The 21,007-nt window shown below is 43.5% G+C and overlaps 1 protein-coding gene across 1 annotated transcript in view; it reads left to right on the forward strand.

Moving 5' to 3' along the window:
• Positions 1 to 21,007, forward strand: part of LOC114510878 — a 47,293-nt gene that overhangs the window by 3,384 nt on the left and 22,902 nt on the right. Inside the window, exons 3-4 of the mRNA XM_036013540.1 lie at positions 6,812 to 6,907; positions 11,387 to 13,014. Coding sequence (XP_035869433.1) covers positions 6,812 to 6,907; positions 11,387 to 13,014 — 1,724 coding nt within the window. The remainder of the gene's footprint in view (positions 1 to 6,811; positions 6,908 to 11,386; positions 13,015 to 21,007) is intronic.

Raw genomic sequence — 21,007 nt, forward strand, 5'->3', positions numbered from 1 at the left:
CTTTCATGCAACCACCCCCTCTCACGGTCCCCACCTCCTCAGTGCTGTGTCCTGACCCAGACCTGGTGGAAAGTCTCCCCCATCCCACTCACTTTCTCCTCATTCTACTTATACCCTTTTCTACCAGTACTCTTCACCCTAGGATCTGCTCCCCAGACAAACTCAGCACTGTCTGGAGATATTTCTGGTGGTTATATCTGGGATGTGGATACTCCTTCATATAGGGGGCAGGACTGATACCTGCCCATCTCCTGGCAGAGCATTTTCTACAGTGAAATAGTCCTGCTAGGCTGGCAACCCTGTGGCACAGGACATCTGGCCCTGAGAGTACCCTAAGGAGGCCACGCCTTTGTGTCTTCTCCGCCCTGCCCCCTAATTGTTTGATGGCAAGTTTGGGTTTGTTGCTGAATCTTAACACACTTTCTTCACTTTCTTCACTTTCCCCATTTCAACAGACAGAGTAGCCTCAGGCTGGCAGCCCTGTGGAGTAGCTTGAGCTTACTGGGACTTAATAACATTGTTCTGATTTCATTGGTGAATTTTCATAGTGACCTGCCATCAAAGGAAGTGATTCTGGGTTTCCCATTTGCCAGAGCCATGCAAGATTCCTTCCTTGAAGAAATCTAAGAAAATGAAAAAGTAGGTTGCTTTTAAGAAAAGCAGTTAAGCCTTGGCTGGTGGCTCAGTGGGTTGATCACTAATTCTGAAAGGTCACCAGTTTGATTCCTAGTCAGGGCACATGCCTGACTTGTGGGCCAGGTCCTCAATTTTGGATGTGTGAGAGGCAGCCAATCAATATTTCTCTCCTTCTCTTTCTTTCTCCCTTCCTCTTTCTCTAAAAATAAATAAAGTCTTCTTTAAAACATTTATGTATTGATTATTTTTAAGCGAGAATGAGGAAGGGAAAGAGTAAGAGAAACAGTGATTCGTTGTCCCACTTATTCATGCATTCATTGACTGATTCTTGTATATGCCTTGACCAAGGACCGAACCAGCAACCGGGATGACACTGGCACCAACTGAGTTACCTGGCCAGGGCATAATCTGTCAAAAAGAAAAGAAAAGAAAGCAACTAACCGTCAGAGCACAGGTCCTCTGAACGCTGTTCACGTTCCACTCATTTAATTCCCACGTCATCCCCACCATGTTAATTCGTACCTAAAGGATTTCAGTTTATGGAGATGACTTAGTGACAGGTGACACAGACAAGTTAGTGCTATTGAAAGGAGAATTGATCACAGCTCTTGAGAGAAGGGGACACAACACATCTCCCAGAGCCACGTGGGGAAGCACAGTATTGGTCTGGAGGAAGCTATGATTGCGGGGAAGCAGGGCCCAGAGCAATTATGGGGGTTTCTGTGGGAAAGGGAAGACGGGGCAGGTTAACAGCTCCAGGCTGGCTAATTGGGTTATTTCCAGCCTGCTTTGGGGCAGTAAGGGCTGTTTCTGGAAGCTGGGTCTTGGTTCACTCAAGCAGGGGAAATGCTAGCTGGGTGTAGGAAGGTTATGGCTTTGGGTTGTTTGCATATGAAAGTTGTGCTGCCCAGTAAGTTGTGCTAGGTATTAGCCCTGCAAGGGGTAAGGGTAAGACTCTTAAAATGTCAGAACACTGTAAAACTGAAAATTTCTTTAAAGGAATGATTAAATAATTGGTCTTCTGGTGTTTTCACATCCTGTTAAGGAAACTTTGGGGTGATAATAATGGAGATTTTTACAAAGTATGGCATAAGTTGCCCTAAAGAATACAGAGAAATGTTTTATTCTGAGAGCGAAAAGGAGGAACACAAGTAGATACAGTATAAGAAGTCCTTGAAGGAGACCCATAGCTAAGTTTCCCATTTATATAGCATTAGCCAAGAAAATCAATCTGAAATTTTAGGGGGTATCTTCACATCTCAGTGAAGTTGTAAGGTGTGCTGAAAGGAGGGTGTGTGTGTGTGTGTGTGTGTGTGTGTGTGTAAAAAGGAAGAAACCTCTTTTTGTATTTAATACTTCTGACATTAAGTTCCTGGAATTTAAAAGGTAGGGGCTCAGTCTCATAAGGTAGCTTTTCTGACTCCTGCCCACCCACTTCAGATGCCAGTCACAGTCCATTGTCACTCACCCTGAGCAGCTGGCTATAAATTTACTCACGTTTGATAATTTTCAAGAACAGTTCTCAGAAGCCAGGAAGTGCCTTACTTAGTGTTACTTGGTTATTATGAAGGATGCAGCTCAGATGCAGCCACAAGGAAGAGAGGCAGGCTTCCCATCCTCCCCTTACTTCAGTGTGTTCACCAACTGGTACTGCTCCAAACCACTTCATTAGGGTTGTCTGTGGAAGCTGACATCCTCTGGCAGGGGACCAGATGTCTTCTGGCATCTAGTCCCCTGTCCTTAGGAACTTTCCAAAAATCACCTCATGAATATGAACATGAACTCAGCTGTGGTAGAAATGGGCCTTGTTATAAGTAACAAAAGATGCTCCTTTCATTTTAATGGCGGGGACTAAGCAGTGGGGAGGCCATACCACCTGCTGGAGACTGTACCCGAGGGCTGGGTTGGGTTCTGCCTTGTGTCTGTGCTGAGGCTTCAGGAGCTGTGCCATGCTGGTGACAGGAATCATCATGGGCCCTGGGTGTGGAGGCTCACTACTGCGGGTCTGTGAGAGCCTTTCTCTTCAGGAAAGCTTGGTGTGTCAGTAGTCATTGTTATGAAGGTGTATAGCAGGAGGCCAAAGGGGACGGCTTTTCCCATCAAAGCTCTTGGACCACCTAGAGCATTCAGAGGTGACAGAGACTCCAGGACGCAGAAGAGCCAGTTGGTGACTGAAGTGAAGGAGGGAGGCACTGAGGCCGCTAATGGGGGTGATGGTATTTTGAACCGATTTTAGAGCCTTTGCTTCAGGGAGCCCCAATTAAGGGGGACTGGTTTGTAAGTCTCAGTATCTGTGAGATGCAGTAAAATTTATAAATGAGGAATATATTGCCACAAGACCTAAATAGCATTTAATAGTACTGTTATCTAAAACTAGTTTCCTTGGGCAAGGTCGTCATCCGTGTAACCCCGTAAAGGAGGTCTGGTCTGCCAGGGTTGGGCTCGATGGCAGAGCTGTTGAGCTGTCCTAGGGTAGCCTGGGAAAGGAGGGTTGTTCCCTTTAGACGTGGAGAAGACTGGCTGAGCTGCTGTTGAAATAGGAGCTGACCAGGATCTATCAGCCAAATCTAGAAGCACAAAATAATTGCTGGTTGTTGATTGGGTGGTTACTAATTTTACTAATGTTGGATATTGGGTTTGTGGACTGCATTAGTGAGCTCTGGCAGCCATTTCCGTGTGGCTTAAACAACAGACATTTATGTTCACACAGTTCTGGGGTGGCAGTCCCAGACCCGGTGCCAGCAGAGCTGCCTCTGATGACCTGTCCTGCTGGCTGCCATCCTGCTGTGTCCTCACATGGCCTTCCCTCTGTGGCTGGGAGAGACCCCCCCCCCCTCTCTTCTAGGGCCACCAGTCCTATCAGGTTAGGGCCCCACCCTATGACCTCATTTAACCTTAACTACCTCCTCAAAGGCCCTGTCTCCAAATACTATCACATGGGGGGTGGGGGTTAGGGCTTAACGTGAAATTTAGGGGGACACAATTCAATCCATAATGGGGACCTTGGTGGATGGGACCACAGTATTCCAGTTGTAGCAACTCACCGTCTGGTGCCCTTCATTTTTGCTGGGCACAGCTGGGCTGTCAAACAGGGCAATGAGCATAATCTCCCCTTTATTTATTTGGTTTTACATAGTTTTTACTCCCCAAATGCTCTTTTTCAGCTTACATTGAACCATATTAACTACTTATAGTAGGGTCTGTGGGCTCTCATGTTTCTAGCCAGTGTGTAAGTGCCAAAATCTCATTTTAATGATGTATTGTGTCCAAGCATCCGTGCTCAAATTGGGATGTGTTGGGGCAGTGGGCACTATAACTGGGAAATTTATGCAAGGCTGAAAAGTGAGGCGTACCTTTTTTTCCTATTTAGTTGCTTTTTAAGATTGAGGAGTACAATGTTTAAATTGTGCCCCAGCTATAACTATGATTTGAGCCCTAGTATTAACTATGATTTGAGCCCTAGTATTTGAGCTTGTAAATTTTAAATTTAGAATCTATGTCATAGGCACAAAAGCCAACCAGTGCCCTGTTTTGTTTTTGTAATACAACACTTTTAGCATACAAATTTTCAATACTTATGCTGTACATAATTATCATATATATATTTGCTACATAAATTATATAAACTTAATATAAATTTTGGGTTTCCAGCTGGGTCAAATTATAGACAGTGTTAATTTAGTTACATACTGTATTGTGTTTTATTTACCTTTTATTCTTCCCTCTTCACCCCCCACCCCCATATCCAGGGGTTTGTTTTTTGTTACTGTTTTTAAATCAGTGAATAGTATAGAACTAGTTTAATGTTTGCTAGATCTGGCATTTGCTTGGTAGATGAGGTTTAAAGCCCCCACCCACCTTTTTTCCCTCTTGGACTTTTAGTCCGGGTTTTTAGTTTGTCTCTTGATGTTTTGTTTTGTTTTGTTTTGTTTTTTAAGGGCTGGCTGGGAAGGGCCTGGGGCAGCAGGCAGCAGCAGCCTCTTCCTGGATGACCCTAGTCAGCAGTACTCATAGTCCCTTTGTCCATCCCCCCCCCTTTTTTCTCTTAAATAAAATCTTTTTGGGGACTGGGCAGGGGGTCACCTCTGTGACCCTGATCATTTTTCTTTCTTTTATTTGAATGCTCCCCTGATAAGCTCCTGGCAGCCCCAGGTGGCCTCTGTCATGCATGGTGGCCCCTGTTTCTGGGGCATCTGCAGTATCCTCAGCGGGGCTGGGCCTCCCCCCATGTGCCAGGCCTATCAGCCCAGGTGGATAATGTCAAATGAAGTGAGAAACCTCTTCCGGTGTCCTGTGGGGGAATAAGAACAAAATATCCCATACTATTTTTTAAAAAAATTTTTTTGTAATATGTTGAACCACCAGTTTTCAAGGATGGGTCTATTATACCTTACTGGGTTGGGGGACAAACGGCAACAGCAGTAAGACAGGCAACAGCGACAAGATTTCCCCATGAAGCAGTTTAAGCTTCTTCTGTGCCATGGCATCTGTGAGGGGGCACCCCACACCACAGTGCCAGTGAGTACCTATGCCCACCCTTACCCTTCCTGGGGACCATTGTGTTTCCTCATCACCAGGGATGTCAGCCTTCTGCATAACGGGAGGAGGTGATTCAGCTGATCTTAAGTGTGGTTGGCTCAGGCAATCCTACTTGCATTCAAGCACAGGCTCCTGTGCAGTAGTCAGGTACCCAGTTGCCCCTGGGTCACCAGCACAGAGATTTGCTGTGTGGACCACTGATACAATTGGTCTCTTCCAAACACAGTGGCAGCTAGGAACTCAGAGCCCTGGGTCATTACAGCTGTAAACTGCAGACGGCCTAGGTGCACACCTTCAAAACTCTGCTTAAGGTAAAAAAAAAAAGATGGGAATCACTGAAGTCACACACCTGGTTTGATATTATTCCATAGAGTTATTTCCATTTTAACTGGCATGATGCATTTATACTGCTCGACACAGTCCTTGGAGTATGGTTATGCCATATGGACATTGGGATGAACATCATCCCAGGAGCCACAGTTTAGCAAAATTCAGGAAGTGATGCTTGAGCTGAGACACAAAGCGTTAACAGCAGGAAGGAATGAGGTAGGCTGAGAACAGCCTTCTGGGTAGAAGGGCTAATACGTGCAAAGGTCCTGAGATCGCGGGGAGAAAACCCTTAACAGAGCCAAAGGAAGGTCTTTTGCACCTGACCCCTGCCCCATCACTGAGCCTGGGCATGTAGCAGACTTGAGTGAACATTTACTTTGTGATAACTGCTGGAACTTGGGCTGTCGTTTGGCATCTGCCAGAGCCTTCTATGGGTTGTGATACATCTAATCTAGTCTGTGATACAGACTAACTTGTCTGTAAACACCCTGAGCCTTCTTCCCTGCACCTGTGCTCAGCTGCATGGGACAGACCAGCTCGGTCTTCACCCTGCAAGGGATTTTTTTATTGTATTATTTTACCTAACAAGAACCTCAGAGGTGAGGCTGGCTCCTGGCTTGGTGGGTGCTGACCCAGTGTCTTTGTCTTTGCTTTCTCCTTGGTCCTGAGGCAGTCACCTCACAGAAGTCCCAGGATGCTGCAGGACAAGCAGAGTGGCAGGTCCCCTCAGTCAGCCGTCCAGGGATAAAGCTCTCTCCCCAGAGTGGCCAATGCAAATCACCTGCCTACCTCAAACCATTAGCCCTTTGCAAGCTGGTGGAGACCAGGGCTTTTCAACCCTCTGTCGATACCAGAATCGTCTGGGGAGGTTTTCACGTCTCCCGAGATCTAGTCCCTTGCTGCAGGGATTTGGTATCAGTTGCACGTGAATCACGCATTCCAGTGGTTGTGATGTAGGTACAGGTGGTCGAGACCCACTTAACTGGGCTTAATTAGAAAACACCTTCAGGAAGGAGGGGGGCGTTTCCCAGGATCTCATGAGTACAATGGAACAGATTTGAAACTTCATGTGATGGAATTGAAGGGAATACTGCTGTCTACACAGCCAGCATTACTGCCTACAGCATTTGGATTCCAGTGATGGTGTTTGTGTCTTAGGATTCCAGGTCACGTGTCATTTTTTGTTGTGCAGATGGGAACAGCTTCATTTTGAGGTCTTGTCCAGTCCTCAGGGCCCAGACTAGATGGAGAGGTTTTATTTCCTTTCCCCAAAATCCTTATGCCCTCTTTCTTTCTCCATGAACAGGGTGTCCTGTTCCCAGTCCTAAGCTGGTCAACCAGTTGGAGCATGGGCAGGACCTGTGGATGGTGAAGAAGGACCTCTCCCAAAGCACCTGTCCAGGTAGGTACCAAGATGGGGACAAACAGAAGACCTGAAAGCCTGGAGACCTTCACGTGACCCTGGCCATGGATCCCTGGGGAGACTCTTGTTGTGGCCTGTCTGGTGGACGCCATGGAGCCTTTGACCATGGGCCCTTTGACCTTGTGGAAGATAGAGGTGAATGAGCCAGGATCTGTGAGATCAATCCCTGGCTTGCCGATCACCAGCCCTGTGGCCATAACATAGTTGCACAATCTCATGTCTTTGTATAAGTGAAAACTAGCTTCCAGATCAGACTCCAGATTCGCAACATTCAGCATATGGAAGCTCTTTTTCTTGTCACAGCAGGGACCAGGGGGTTCTCTCAGAGCTCTGAACCACACAGTTATTCAGGGACCCATGTCTGTTCTATTGTCAGCCTGTGGCTTTCAGGTTGTCCTGACATCCTGCAGATGGCAGAGGAGAATGGAGAGAGGAAGGGAGGGTGTCACACCTGCTCCCACACAGAGTGAGGCATCTGGGCATCCCTGGGTGTGTGGGGCTGGAAAGTGTGCCGAAGCCATGTGTACCATCTGAGAGCAGAGGGTTTGGTGAGTGTAGCCTGCTAACACCTGGCCTGTTGCTGGAAGATGCTAGTAGTAATGGGTCTTTGTCATCGGGTTGTCTGGGGATGTGATGACATACTGCTTTAATACATAAAACTGCTTAGCACAGTGTCTGAGCCATCATGAGTGTCTCGTGAACAGCAAGATATGGGCATTACTCGTGTTTTATCATAACAAGCAATGAGTCTCACTCTGAGGAAAAGGGCCATTCTTCCTGTGCAGTTGCTCTCTCCAGCTGTGCTCTGCCTGCCATCATCCCACCTTCTCCATCCATCCATTCCTAAGTGTCCATCAGAAACACAAGCACCCCCTTGTTCCTATGCCTCCTGAGGGTTGAAGCCAAAAGGTGACATTGATCTCTGTTCCACATAGCTGCGGAGGGCACTGGGGCATCCCATGTGGAGATGGGTGCTCTACAGAGTCGTTTCTGTCCCTCTCTTGGTCCCTTGGGCTGCTTGGCCAGCCTGTGAGTGTTGGCAGCCCCTCAGAATCTTTTCCCAGCCTTCTGCCTTCTCCTCAGTCCCACATCTCCACTTGAAAGTCTCAAAGGCCCCAAAAGTCAGCATGCCTGGCAAGGACCCCATGTTACTCACTCCTCCCACCGCCCCAGTGTTAGCAAATGGGCCTGTCATTGAAGCAACTTAGACTGGATGCAACTGCAGAGAAGGACTCGACCCCTCTGTCATCAGTCCCTGCACCCAGCCATCCCTAGTCATTATCCCTTTCTATCACTTCCATCTTCTGAATCTGTCCCCACACACGCAGCTCAAGCTGTCCGAATCTTTTCCCCCCAGGTAGGGGAGGATACTAACCGTCTCCTAACTGCTCTGTATGTTAGCTTGTGCCTCGAGTCAGCTCTGTGTCCTATATGAGCAGCCCCCTTGTTGTCCCAGACAGTGATCCCTTCCCCAGCCACAGCTGTCTCAGCCAAGGGCCACTAACAAGTCAGCAAGGTTTCCTGTGGAAGGTAGGTCTGCTTCCTTCCATCGCTTGTTCCTCACCCTTCCACACACATGCAAACTCTCACAGACTCTCATGGACTCTTCTGTCTGTGGCATCTCCTTTCACTGGTGGAAGAGGTCTTCCCCTACCATAGCTGGTGCCTGAACCAGGGTCTGCACCACAGCTTTATGAGGAAATTCTCCCTTCACTTGTATTCTTCACTTAATGTGCTTTTTTTGTGTGTAACTTCATCCTTTCTCTGTTCAACATAAAAATATGCTCAAGGTCCTCACAGTTGAAGAAAATAAATTAAAATTGTTCCTGTCTCACATTTTATTCATCCACTCTCTGGGGCATTTCATGTCTTTACATCTTTTCACTCATAGTCAGTGCTGCCTGGAACATGTGTCTGGACTAGGCATCTTGCCCTGGGAGTCTGCTTTTTCTTGGTTTGAGGTAGTTGGATGATAGGCTATGCAGACTTCAAGCTTCTACATGACATTGTTTTCTAAGAAGCCTAGATCAGTCTACACTTCTCCCAAGAGAAGTGCTATTCCCTTGGTCATGTACTGTCCTGTGTTTGCTATTCTGAGGCACCTCAATTTTTGCTTATCAAGTGGACACACAATTGTGTCTCATTTTCTTTAGCACCTGATCATATGATGGTTGGCCAACTTGTATTTTCATCTTTGAAATGTCCTTTTCATGACAGATGCATGTTTTTCTATTAACTTGTTTGCTTTTTGATTTGTAGGGATTCTTTGTATATTCAGATACTTTTATCAGTTATAGATGTTACAGTAGAGTTTTCTGTTTTGTAATCTTGTCTTTTCACTGTCTTTAAAGTTACTCTGTTGAATAGAGGATCTTTATTTTAGTGTACTCTAATAAAATGACATTCCTTCCATGATTAATGATTTTTTTGTCTTGTATGAAAATCTTGCTTTACCCCCAACATTAGAAGATATTCTTGTTTATTTTAAGTTTTAAAATTTGGTGTTTGACATTTAACTCTTTGATCTGAGGCAGCATTTGGGTACAGTATGAAACAGGTCATTCCTCCACATCACCAGTTTTTCCAGCTCCATTTACTCTATATTCTGTGCTTTACCACCAAGCTACTCTGCCTCCTGACGTCCACCAGCTCACTGTATGTGTGTGTATTTCCTGAGCTCTCTGTTCTTCTTCCAGTGCTTATTTGTTCTCTGTGCCAGTACTGCCAGGCCTTAAAATCTGGTGGTATCTGGTAAAGTGCTTCTCATTATACTCCTTTTTCTCCCCTCTGGTTGTTCATGGAGGTCCACAGTCAGACTGTCATGTTCCATGGTAACCATTTGGCACTTTACAGGGAATTGTTTTGAATATATATATTCACTTGGGTAGAATTGTTAGCTTTTTAAGTCTTAAATCCTTCACAGATGAACTTCATCTTGATTGATTAATTGATTTTAGAGAAGGAGAGAGGGAAAGAAAGAGACATCAATTTGTTGTTCTACTTATTTATGTACTTACTGGTTGATTCTTATGTGTGCTCTGGCTGGGGATCCAACCCACAACCTCGGCATTTCAGGATGAATGTCTCATCAATTGAGCTACCAGACCAGGGCTGATCTCGCCTTTAATGTTATCATTTTCTCCGTGTAGATTGTGTGTATTTTGCCAATCTTCACCAAACCATTCCTTAGGTATACCAGACTCAATATGTTCACCCCAGTCCTGCTCACCTTATGAGCCCTGTCCTAACAGTCCTCACTGTCCCCATCTATCCATCCTGGATTCTCCTCTGCACTGTCCTCTCACTCAGTGCCCTTGTACCTTCTATCTCCCATGGCTGCTGTGCCCTTACCCCTTTCTCTTTGTGGTAGCCCTTATGGTGCCAGTGGGACTCACATTATGGGTACATTGGAAAGTCCTGATTTTTCCTGCACAGTGTTAGCCAAACTAAAGGTGAAGGTGAAAGAATCCAAGACTTCCCAGGCCTTCTGACACTAGCTTCAAGTTCAGGGATTTCCCAAAACCACCCTCAGGTTCAATTTCTTGCTACAAAGATTCAGAAAACTCCCTAAAACCCCCTATGCTCACTATCATGTTTATTATGGATAAAAGATCCATATTAGAAGAGATGTGGAATGTAGGGCTAGAAGTGTTCCAAACACAAAGGTTCTATATTCTCAGCAACTTATCTCCCCCTGGCATTGACATGTAGAAGTATGGGCATGCAGCATCACACACCCAGGAAGCTCCCCAGAGCCTCAATGTCCAGATTTTCCTTGCAACTTCATTTCACTGACTCTTCGCTAGTGGGACTCAGTCTCTAGCCCTTCTTTCCAGAAGTTCCACTAATACCTGTGGCTCAAAGCCCCCCCTTTTTAATTACATGGTTGGTCTTTCTGATATGACCAGACCTTACTCAGAGTCATCTCCTTACCATAAACTATGTAGGGACCCATAATGAGTTATCTGTTGTCATAGACTATCAGGTGTGTTTACTGGGGCCCTCCATGAAGAACCCAGACATGCCTGTCATTCTGAAAATACCCAGAATTTAGAGGTTACTTCCCTGGAGTTGGGAAAAAGATTACACTTCCCTTTGAGGGAATTAACTTTGCATTATACACTTCCTGTCTTCCGTCGGGGCTGCATTAGATATCCTTCCCAAGTTTTCATGTAGCGACGTGGGATGCACTTGCTCAGAGGAAACTCAGAACACACAGACTCATTATTGTGGACAGTCATGCCCAGTCTGGAATTGTGGCATTGTGCCAACTCCAGATACTCTGCCCTGTCCCCCAGCCACTGCCCTGGCTGTCAACAGTCCAAGAACCAGGAGAGAAAGAGATTGCAACCTTGGGATTCAGAGGTAGCAAAACACAGCATACAGTATAATGCTGATTTTGTTTCTTCTGTGTTGGCATTACTAACACATAATTTTTGTGTATTGGATTTCTTTCAGGTGACGAAATAAAACTCAGGACCACAGAACCTACCACCTGTGAGCCTACCCCACCTGAGAGATTCTCACCCCAGGAACAACTAACACAAAAAGTTGCAGGGGACTCCCAAGTGGACCAGACCAACGATCGGGATGGACCATCAGAAGTATCTATGCAGGAAGGATACTTGAGAGCAGGGATAGACCCCCCAAGGGAGAAGCTCCCAGGGAGCCTTGAACATGGAGGCCTAGGGTCAGTTAGCAGTGTGCATCCAGGGAGTGTGCAGGAGCCAGTTCCTTCGGGAGGTGCTCTCCTTGACCATGACTCACATGAATTTGATAAACATCCCATGGTTCAGGAAGAAGAAAATATCTTTAAATGTAATGAATGTGGGAAAGTGTTTAACAAGAAACATCTTCTTGCTGGACATGAAAAGATTCACTCTGGAGTGAAGCCCTATGAATGCACAGAGTGTGGGAAAACATTTATTAAGAGCACGCACCTCCTTCAGCACCACATGATCCACACAGGGGAGAGGCCCTATGAGTGCCTGGAGTGTGGGAAGGCCTTCAACCGGAAGTCATACCTTACCCAACACCAGCGGATTCACAGTGGAGAGAAGCCCTATAAGTGCACTGAATGTGGAAAGGCCTTCACCCATCGCTCCAATTTTGTCTTGCATAAGAGGAGACACACTGGAGAAAAATCCTTTGTCTGCAAAGAATGTGGTCAAGTATTTCGACACAGGCCAGGATTTCTTCGGCATCACATCATCCACAGTGGTGAGAATCCCTATGAGTGCTTCGAGTGTGGCAAGGTCTTCAAACACAGGTCATACCTCATGTGGCACCAGCAGACTCACACAGGGGAGAAGCCCTATGAGTGCAGTGAGTGTGGGAAGGCCTTCTGTGAGAGTGCAGCCCTCATTCACCACTATGTCATCCATACTGGGGAGAAGCCCTTTGAGTGCCTGGAGTGTGGAAAGGCTTTCAACCACAGGTCATACCTCAAGAGGCACCAGCGCATCCACACTGGAGAGAAGCCCTTTGTGTGCATGGAATGTGGCAGGGCCTTCACCCACTGTTCCACTTTTATCTTGCATAAGAGGGCCCACTCTGGAGAGAAACCTTTTGAGTGTAAAGAATGTGGGAAAGCCTTCAGCACTAGGAAAGACCTTATACGACACTTCAGCATCCACACTGGAGAGAAGCCCTATGAATGCAGTGAGTGTGGGAAGGCCTTTAACCGCAGGTCAGGCCTCACACGGCACCAGCGGATTCACAGTGGAGAGAAGCCCTATGAGTGCATGGAGTGCGGGAAATCCTTCTGCTGGAGCACTAACCTCATTCGACATGCCATCATCCACACTGGAGAGAAGCCCTACAAGTGCAATGAATGTGGAAAGGCCTTCAGTCGTAGCTCATCCCTCAGTCAGCATCAAAGGATGCATTCTGGCAGAAACCCTGTCAGTGTAACAGAAGTGGGAAGACCCTTCACAAGTGGGCAGACTGCACTCACTCTCCGAGAACTCCTGTTAGGGAAAGACTTTTTGAAGGTAAACACTGAGAGAAATCTTTTGCCGGAGAAAACATCTACCACAGAATCTGATAGTACATACCAAAGAGAAACCCCACAAGAATCTTCGCTGTGAGAAAACCTTATGTTCATCATCACTTGTCACAGGAAGACACATTTTAGAAACTGACACAGCCTAGAGCCTTATTCTGCATCTGAGAATTCACCTATAAGGGAGTGATCAGCCGTACTGTGCACCAAGGAGAACCTTCCCCTCCAGTTTTTTACTTAGTTTGCAGAGCCGTGTATCTCAGGAACTTTTTTTTTTTTTTTTTTAAGAGCTAGGAGACTTAGAAACGAAAATGCAATGAGACTTCTCTGTTAAGCTTGTGGCACTTTGTCATGGATTACCTAGTTTACTTGGGGCAAGAATAATTTTGTTTTAGGGGCAGAGGGCCTTGATCCTTTATGTATTTTGTATACGTTCATGGCTATCCAATGTTAAGAGAGACAGTTGAGGGTGGGTATTTAAGATAATAAGGATACATGTATAAATGGGCATATTTTATTGTACCAGTTAAGATTATTAAGGCTTTGACTTTTAAAACACTATTCTCTTTGTAGGTTTTAAAACCTAAAACTTTCTTAATCCGAATTTCTTTTATTTCTGTAGCTAGACTGGAAATCTTAAAATTTAGTAAAGTAATTCCTCTCTATGTTATTTAAAATTGACTTAGCTTTCCTAATTCCTTTAACTTTTCATATAAATCTTAAGATCGTCTATTCTTACCAAAAACATCTTAATCTCATTTTATAGAAATTTATTTCACACTGTAGGTCAGTTTGAGAATTGGCATCATGAACAAGTACATGATATAACTACATTTATTTAAGTCATCCTCGATTTATTTTGTTAGCATTTTATAATCTTCAATATCCAAGTTCTGAAATTTTCTGTTAGGATATCTAGGCTTTTGTTTTTGAGTGATAGTAAGTGTCATTGATTTTAAATTTTTATTGTCCACATGGTCTTTGGTAGTACACAGAAGTGTAATTGTTTTTGGGGTGTTTTGGTATCCTGCAACCTTGCTGAACTCACTTATTATTAGCCATTTCTTTGGATAGAACCTTTGGGATTTTCTACCTAGAAATGTCAGCTGCAAATACAGTTTTATTTCTTCCTTTCCAATTTATATACCTATTGTTTCCTTTTCTTGTCTTATTGCACTAGCTAGGACTTCCAGTGTGAAGTTGAATAGTAATATAGTAAAAAGGGACATTCTTGACTGGTTCCTGATACTAGGGGGGAACGTTCAGTTTTTTCATCATTAAGTATGATAATAGTTGTAAGTCGTTTTCATAGTTTTCTTACCAAGTTTAGAAAGTTCCCCTCTATTCTTAATTTGCTGAAATTTTTTTTTTGTAATTATGAATAAGTATTGGATTCTGTCAAATGGTTTATTTTCATCAATGGTTGATGATCTGATTTTTTTCTTTAGCCTATTGATATTATAGTATTGCAGTGAGTTTTGAATATTGAACCAGCCTTGCATTCTTGCAATAAACCTCACTTGGTTGTGGAGTATAATTCTTTTTATATAGCACATTAATATACCATATTAAAGCATTCCATTTTATTATATTTTATTGAAGTTTTCTACTAATTTCTTGACTAAATGATGATGATAGTTTTGGGGGGCAGGGTTTAACTCACTGTCTGGTTTTGGTAAGTATGGAAGTATTGGGAATATATATTTCATGTTGGATATTGGATAGTTTGTCCTTTTCAATGAATTGTTACATTTCATCTAAATTTTCTATTTTGTTTGCAGCCCTATTTGAAGTAATTTTTTTAAGGTTTATTTATTTTCAGAGAAGGGGAGGAAGAAAGAAAGGGAAACAAACAGATGTGTGAGAGACACATCTGTCAGTTACCTCTCATACATTCCCAACCAGGAACCTGTCCCCCAGCTGAGACGTGTGCCCTGACAGGGAATCAAACCAGTGACCTTTCACTTTACAGGACAATGCCTAACCCACTCAGCCATGCTGATCAGGGCTGAAGTAATCTTTTATTATCTTTTTAATGTCAGGAGGATCTGTACTTAGATATCTCATTTTATTCCTCATTTTGGAAATGTGTTGTCTTAGACATTTATCAATTTTATTGGTCAGTTGAAGAACGAGAACTTTATAGCGTTGGTTTTCCCCTGTTCTTACTCTGTTTTTAATTTCACTAATTTTTCTCCTGATCTTTATTCTATTTTGCTTTAGTTGTATTTTGCTATTTGTATTTTTTGAGGTGTTGAGATTATTGATTTGAAGTGTTTTTCTTTCCTATTGTAAGCATTAAGTACGGTGTTCCTTGAATGATGTGGGGCTCAGGGACATCGACTCCCCCCTCTTCCCCCTACACAGTTGAAAATCAGCATATAACTTAGTCAGCCATCCACATACACCAATTCCCAACTGCAGATCGAAAGTACAGTTGGCTCTTGAACAAGGTAGATATCTGCATGTGAGTGAACCCATACATCTCAAACCTGCATTGTTTAGGAGTCACCTGTGCTATAAATTTCCCTCACAGCACTGATCTAGCTTCATTCCATAAGGTTTCATATGTTTATAACAGCTTATTCAGTTCTAAATATTTCTTGATTCCTTTAGAGACTTCTCTGTGATCCATTGATTATTTAGAAGTATAATGTTTTATTTCCCAGTGTTGGGGGCATTTTATACTCTGCTTTTGTTTCTGATTTCTAGTTTGTTTCCCATTTGGCCTCACTGTTTAAATTAGTTGAGGGTTTTTTTTATTGTTTTTTTATGACCCAGGATATGGCTTACCTTCTTGGATGTTCTGTATGGTGCTTGAAAAGAATGTTTGTTCGGCAGACATTGGATGGGGTTTCCATAAATGCCTGCCCAATCCATTTGGAAGTATCATTCAGATTTTCAATATTCTTGCCGATTTTTTTTCTGCGGGTGGGGGGGGGGTGGTTGTAGTATTTCTGTCAATCACTGGAAGAGGGGTATTGAAGTCCTGCAGTATAATTGTGGAATTGTCTCTCCTCCTTTAAGTTCTATCAGTTTTAACTTCACGTATTTCAGAGTTCTGTTGTTCATTGCGTACACATTCAGGATCACTATGTCATCCTGGTGTAATGACCCTCTTACCATTATGTAATGCCTCATTTTACTTCTGTTCGTTTCCTTGCCTTTGAAGCATGCTGTATCTAGTATTAATATAGGCAGGTCTGTGTATTTTGATTAATGCTTGCATGATATATATTCAGCCATTTTTCTTTCATCATCCTGCATCCAGCCGCTGTCTCATTTTGTTCATGTTACCTTTTCATTTTCCTCAGCAGACAATATTGTGTCTTTGAATGGCCACACATAGCAGTGCATTTTTATTCTCATGTTGGGTCCCTCCCAGAGTGCTTACAAATAACTGTGTGTATAGTCGGTACAGTACATGGCATGTTGTCCTCCAAGAGAGTCTACATGGACTTTTACGGACAGATCTAATTAAGATTTTATTTATTTACTCCTGTAAGATTTTAGGAAGATTTTAAGTCACAATGAATGATTGTGTTGGAAGTTCTCAAGACTACCCTAGGTTTGATGATTTGCTAGGAAGAATGCTATGATTTATTACAGCAAAAGGAATCAAAGCAAAGCCAGCCAAGGGAAAAGGCACAAGGACTGAGGTCCACAGGAACCCAGAGACAGTTTTCAATAGTCCTGTCTCAGAAGTCACAGAAGGTTGTGCTTAGTTGAAGCTCCACTAAGGAGTTACAACAGATTGAAATGTCTACTAGGGAAGCTCATTAGAGACTCATTGCCCTGGGATTTTAGGAGGCACTCTTTTAGTGCATACCAAATTCTAGGGTAGCAGGTGTTGGGTATAAAATATGGTGTTGCCCTGGCTGGTGTAGCTCAATGCATTGAGCACCAGACTGCGAAACAAAGGGTCACTGGTTCGATTCCCAGTTAGGTCATATGCCTGGGTTGCAGGCCAGGTTCCCCACCCAGTGCAGAGCGAGTGAGAGGCAACCACACATTGATGTTCCTCTCCCTCTTTCTTCCTTCCTCTAACAATAAATACAATCTTTTAAAAAAATAAACAACAACAGTGTTTACACAGAGAGCTTGGGCACCCCAAGCCACTCCTTATATAAGAATAACTTGGAGGTGTATGTAGGCTTATATATGCACAGAACCATTGTGACCAAAAAAATAGTATACTAAGTGACCATAGAACTTCCAGACTGGCCATTATTTAATTTAGTGATGACAAAGTACAGAGGAAATTGGTGAGAAAGGACTTTGCCGCATCCTAATATTGATACACATACCTATGTGTACGTGTGTGTTGTATGCACAACATTAGGACCATATATATGTGCTGTATAAACATGTATATACCTAATATACAGGGTGGAGCAAAAGGAAGTTAACAGTTGTATGGAAAATAATAGAATAAACTTTCATGTACACCTGTAAACCTTTTGCCCCACTTTATATGTAATGTAATTTTTTATGTGTGTGTAGATAACATTCTCATCAGAGTGGTAGCTGTTGTCTTCAGCATTACTACTTACTACTGCAGCTCTTTCTCGTTCATTCCATGTCCCTCTTTTCAGGTACAAGTCCTCATGCACTTGAAGTGCTCCCTTCTCACTCTGTCTCCTTGAACCCTGACTTACCTTATTTGTCATCTTGGCTACTTGCGAGCCTATTTCTCATCTGCATGTTCCTTTGTCCCTCACCCTTACTGACTTGTCATCACACTGGCCTGAGTGTCGGATGACATCGCCACTGTGACCTTCTCTATATCTCAGCTTGTTCAAGTGCCACTTGCTCTTTCTCCCTTCCCTCCCCGCTCCCAGCCTTTTAAGGAGCCCTTGGGACTCTGTGGTATTTCCACTTCACCATTTCCTCTTACTCTCCCTCTCTATTTTCCAAATCTCCCTCCCTCATGAACCTCCTTGCTGCAATGCCACCTTCCACCCTGGCAAGGCACAACAGTGACTCCTAAGTTTATACATTTTAAGCCCTTGGTCTTGTGCTCGAAACTGAACCTGATCCCATTGACTACTTCATTGAAATACACATTTCTACCTTGGTTCTGTGACATTACTGTCTTCATTTCTCTCCCTTCTCATGTTTACCCTTCCTTGATGACTCATTCACCTCTAGCCACCCATTCAGTTTTGAAATTTCTAAAGACTCCCAGCCCTTTAATCTCACTATGTGGTCCCTCCACAGGCCCTATCTGCATTCTTATCTTCAGTTATCTTTACTTTGAACAAATGGAAATTTATTTCTTCACTCCTGACTTCTTGGAGCTCTAGACCTGAATTTGATTGTCTTACTGTTCCCACTTGAGTATTTCATAGGTACCTCAGTCTCCACATGACTTGGATTCATAGAATGGCTCTCGTTCCTGATTCTGATCCACTCAGTCTCCCCTCAGCACTACATGGTATGTTTACTTACGGAGGATAAAAATCCCTGACTTGGCATGGTTACCTCCGTTTCTCAACCCTCGGGTACCTCTTTTCTGGGACCCTCTCTTGAAGCCTCCATTTCCTTTTTAAATTGTTAAAAAATTGATTTTAGAAGAGAGAAACATTGATTTGTCCCACTTTTGCATTCATTGCTTGCTTCTTGTATGTGCCCTGACTGAGGATTGAACCTGCAACATTGTCATCCATTGTCATGGATGATGCTATAACAAACTGAGCTGCCCTGCTAGGGCCACAAACTTTTAAATTGAGGCATGCAATACTTAAAAGACTGTAAAAGACCGACCATGGCCCTGGCTGTTGTGGCTCAGTGGATTGAGTGCCAGCCTGCAAATTAAAGTTTCAATGGTTTGATTCCCAGTCAGGGCACATGCCTGGATTGTGGGCCAGGTCCCCAGTAGGGGGTGCACGACAGGCAACCACACACTGATGTTTCTCTCTCTCTTTCTCCTTCCCTTCCCCTCTCTCTAAAAATAAAATCTTAAAAGGACTGACCATGGACACTGTCTCCAGTATCCAGAGCAGACAAAGATACAAACTCCACCATTCACCATGAGTCACATTGTTAGCATAAATGACATGATCAAACTGATACAGTGGGGTATATAGATTCAGGCATAAAGATCACTCTTACAGGCACAATATTTCAAGGATGCAGGTGGTCTTCGTGGAGTTGGTCAAAGCCAGTTTTATTTTGGAGAGTGTACCATTTGAGCAACTGAGGCCTGTTAACACTTTCTTGTACAGTTCAACCCCCTGGCCCTTAGCCTAAGCTCTGTTACAGTGCAACAATCATATTTGCTCAGTTATCTCCATGTAAAGAAGCATTCTGTAACAAATATACCAGGGTATTATCAGGAATATGCCTCACATTTGAAGGAGGCAGTATGAGGAATGGAGAGATTTAAAGAAACAACCGGTTCATCCTATAAAGCTATTATGTCTGTATCCATATTTTTGTACTAATTTGATTACTCGGTGTGTTCTTCAATTAACTGTCATTTCTGTGTGGTAAATCACCTCCCCTCTCACTGCATTGGTTTAAGTCATCCTCACCATCTGGAAAGTAGTGAGAACTTCCAAATGGATCTTCCTCCTCTCTTGCTGCTCCTATACTCTAATTTTCTCATTTCTATGCAGCACCCAGACTAACTCTTTAATGCACAAATCAAATTACCTGTACTGTTCAGCTCAGAACTGCACAGTGGCTACTTATTTCACACTAATAACTTTTTTTTTATTTTCTGTAATCTTGTCTTGGCATTTGGGACCTCATCAACTGGGGAGATACTACCCCTCCCAGAGCTAGCCAGTTCTTACACACATCCAACAACCTGCACTGAACCTCACCCTTCTTATGCAAACTAATTACCTCCCTCTGGTTCTTGAACTCAAGGAGTCATATTTTCAGTGTCCTAAAAAACTCCAGGGCAAGGTATCAGGCAAGCAACACTTCCTATGCTCTGAAGTTCTACATTCTACAATACTTTTCAAACTAGCCAATCCTAAGGTGTTTACCTGCCCTGCCTTCTCTTTCCTGCAGAAAACACAACAAAGGGGTTGGGCCATGTTTTCTCCTTGGGGCTTCTGCCCCATGAACCACCCAGGTGCTTCCCCCACCTGGCCCTGGATGGCAAGCCCTGACTCCTGCTCCACAGAGATTTGTGAACATAAACTTCCTTTGTCACTTCCAAGGCTGCATGTCTTACCTGATTAAGCAGATCCCAGGTACATTTAGAACACATTGCAGGTAACAACCTCTTTAAAATGGACAAGGTTCTACAAAATTGTCTCCATTTATCTAACTTATCTTGTACCACTCTGACCCCTACAGATGAAGCTTTAGCCACACTAGCCTTGCTTTTCCTTAAACACCCCAGAACTCTTCCCAACCCAGAAATGTCATTCTCAAAGACCTAGGAACAATGTCTGAAATGAAATCTTATGAAAAGGAAGGAGCCTAACTTCAGTGGGCACCTTGCTCCTCGCAAGTTGCAAAACTACATTATGTTCTAAAGAATGAGAAGTTTGTTTATAGAAAATCAATGTAAGGGCAGGTAGTCCTCCAATTACTAGGTAAATTTTGGGTGAGCTCTGTGTAACATGTTGCTGCCACATTTTCTTACTTCAGGACTAATTATTTTGAAAATGTAATAGGTTTTGTCTGCTTGACTCAATGAAAAGGTGAGATCCTGTGTTTTCAATGTTAGCGAATATCTGATGCACATCACATTCTGGTTTAATGCTTATCCAATAATAAACTCTTTCACTTCTCTACTAATTTTGTGGCAAGATTTTCTGGGTTGGATTTTTTTTACTATTTCTCCACCCTGGCCAGGTAGCTTAGTTTGTTAGAACATTGTCCCAATACACAAAGGTTGCAGGTTTGATCCCCGTTCAAGGCACATACAATAAGCAGGCAATGAATGCATAAATAAGTGGAACAATGAATGGATGTTTCTCTTTTCCTATCTCTAAAAGTAATAAGTAATAAAATTTAAAAATACATCCATTTGTAAAAAGTAAAGTCTATTACCCCAACAATTTATCTGTTCCCTCTCTAAAGGAATTCAAATGTTGGAACTTCTGTAATAT

This window comes from Phyllostomus discolor, chromosome 12, assembly GCF_004126475.2.
Source record: "Phyllostomus discolor isolate MPI-MPIP mPhyDis1 chromosome 12, mPhyDis1.pri.v3, whole genome shotgun sequence".
In the NCBI taxonomy this organism is placed as follows: domain Eukaryota; kingdom Metazoa; phylum Chordata; class Mammalia; order Chiroptera; family Phyllostomidae; genus Phyllostomus; species Phyllostomus discolor.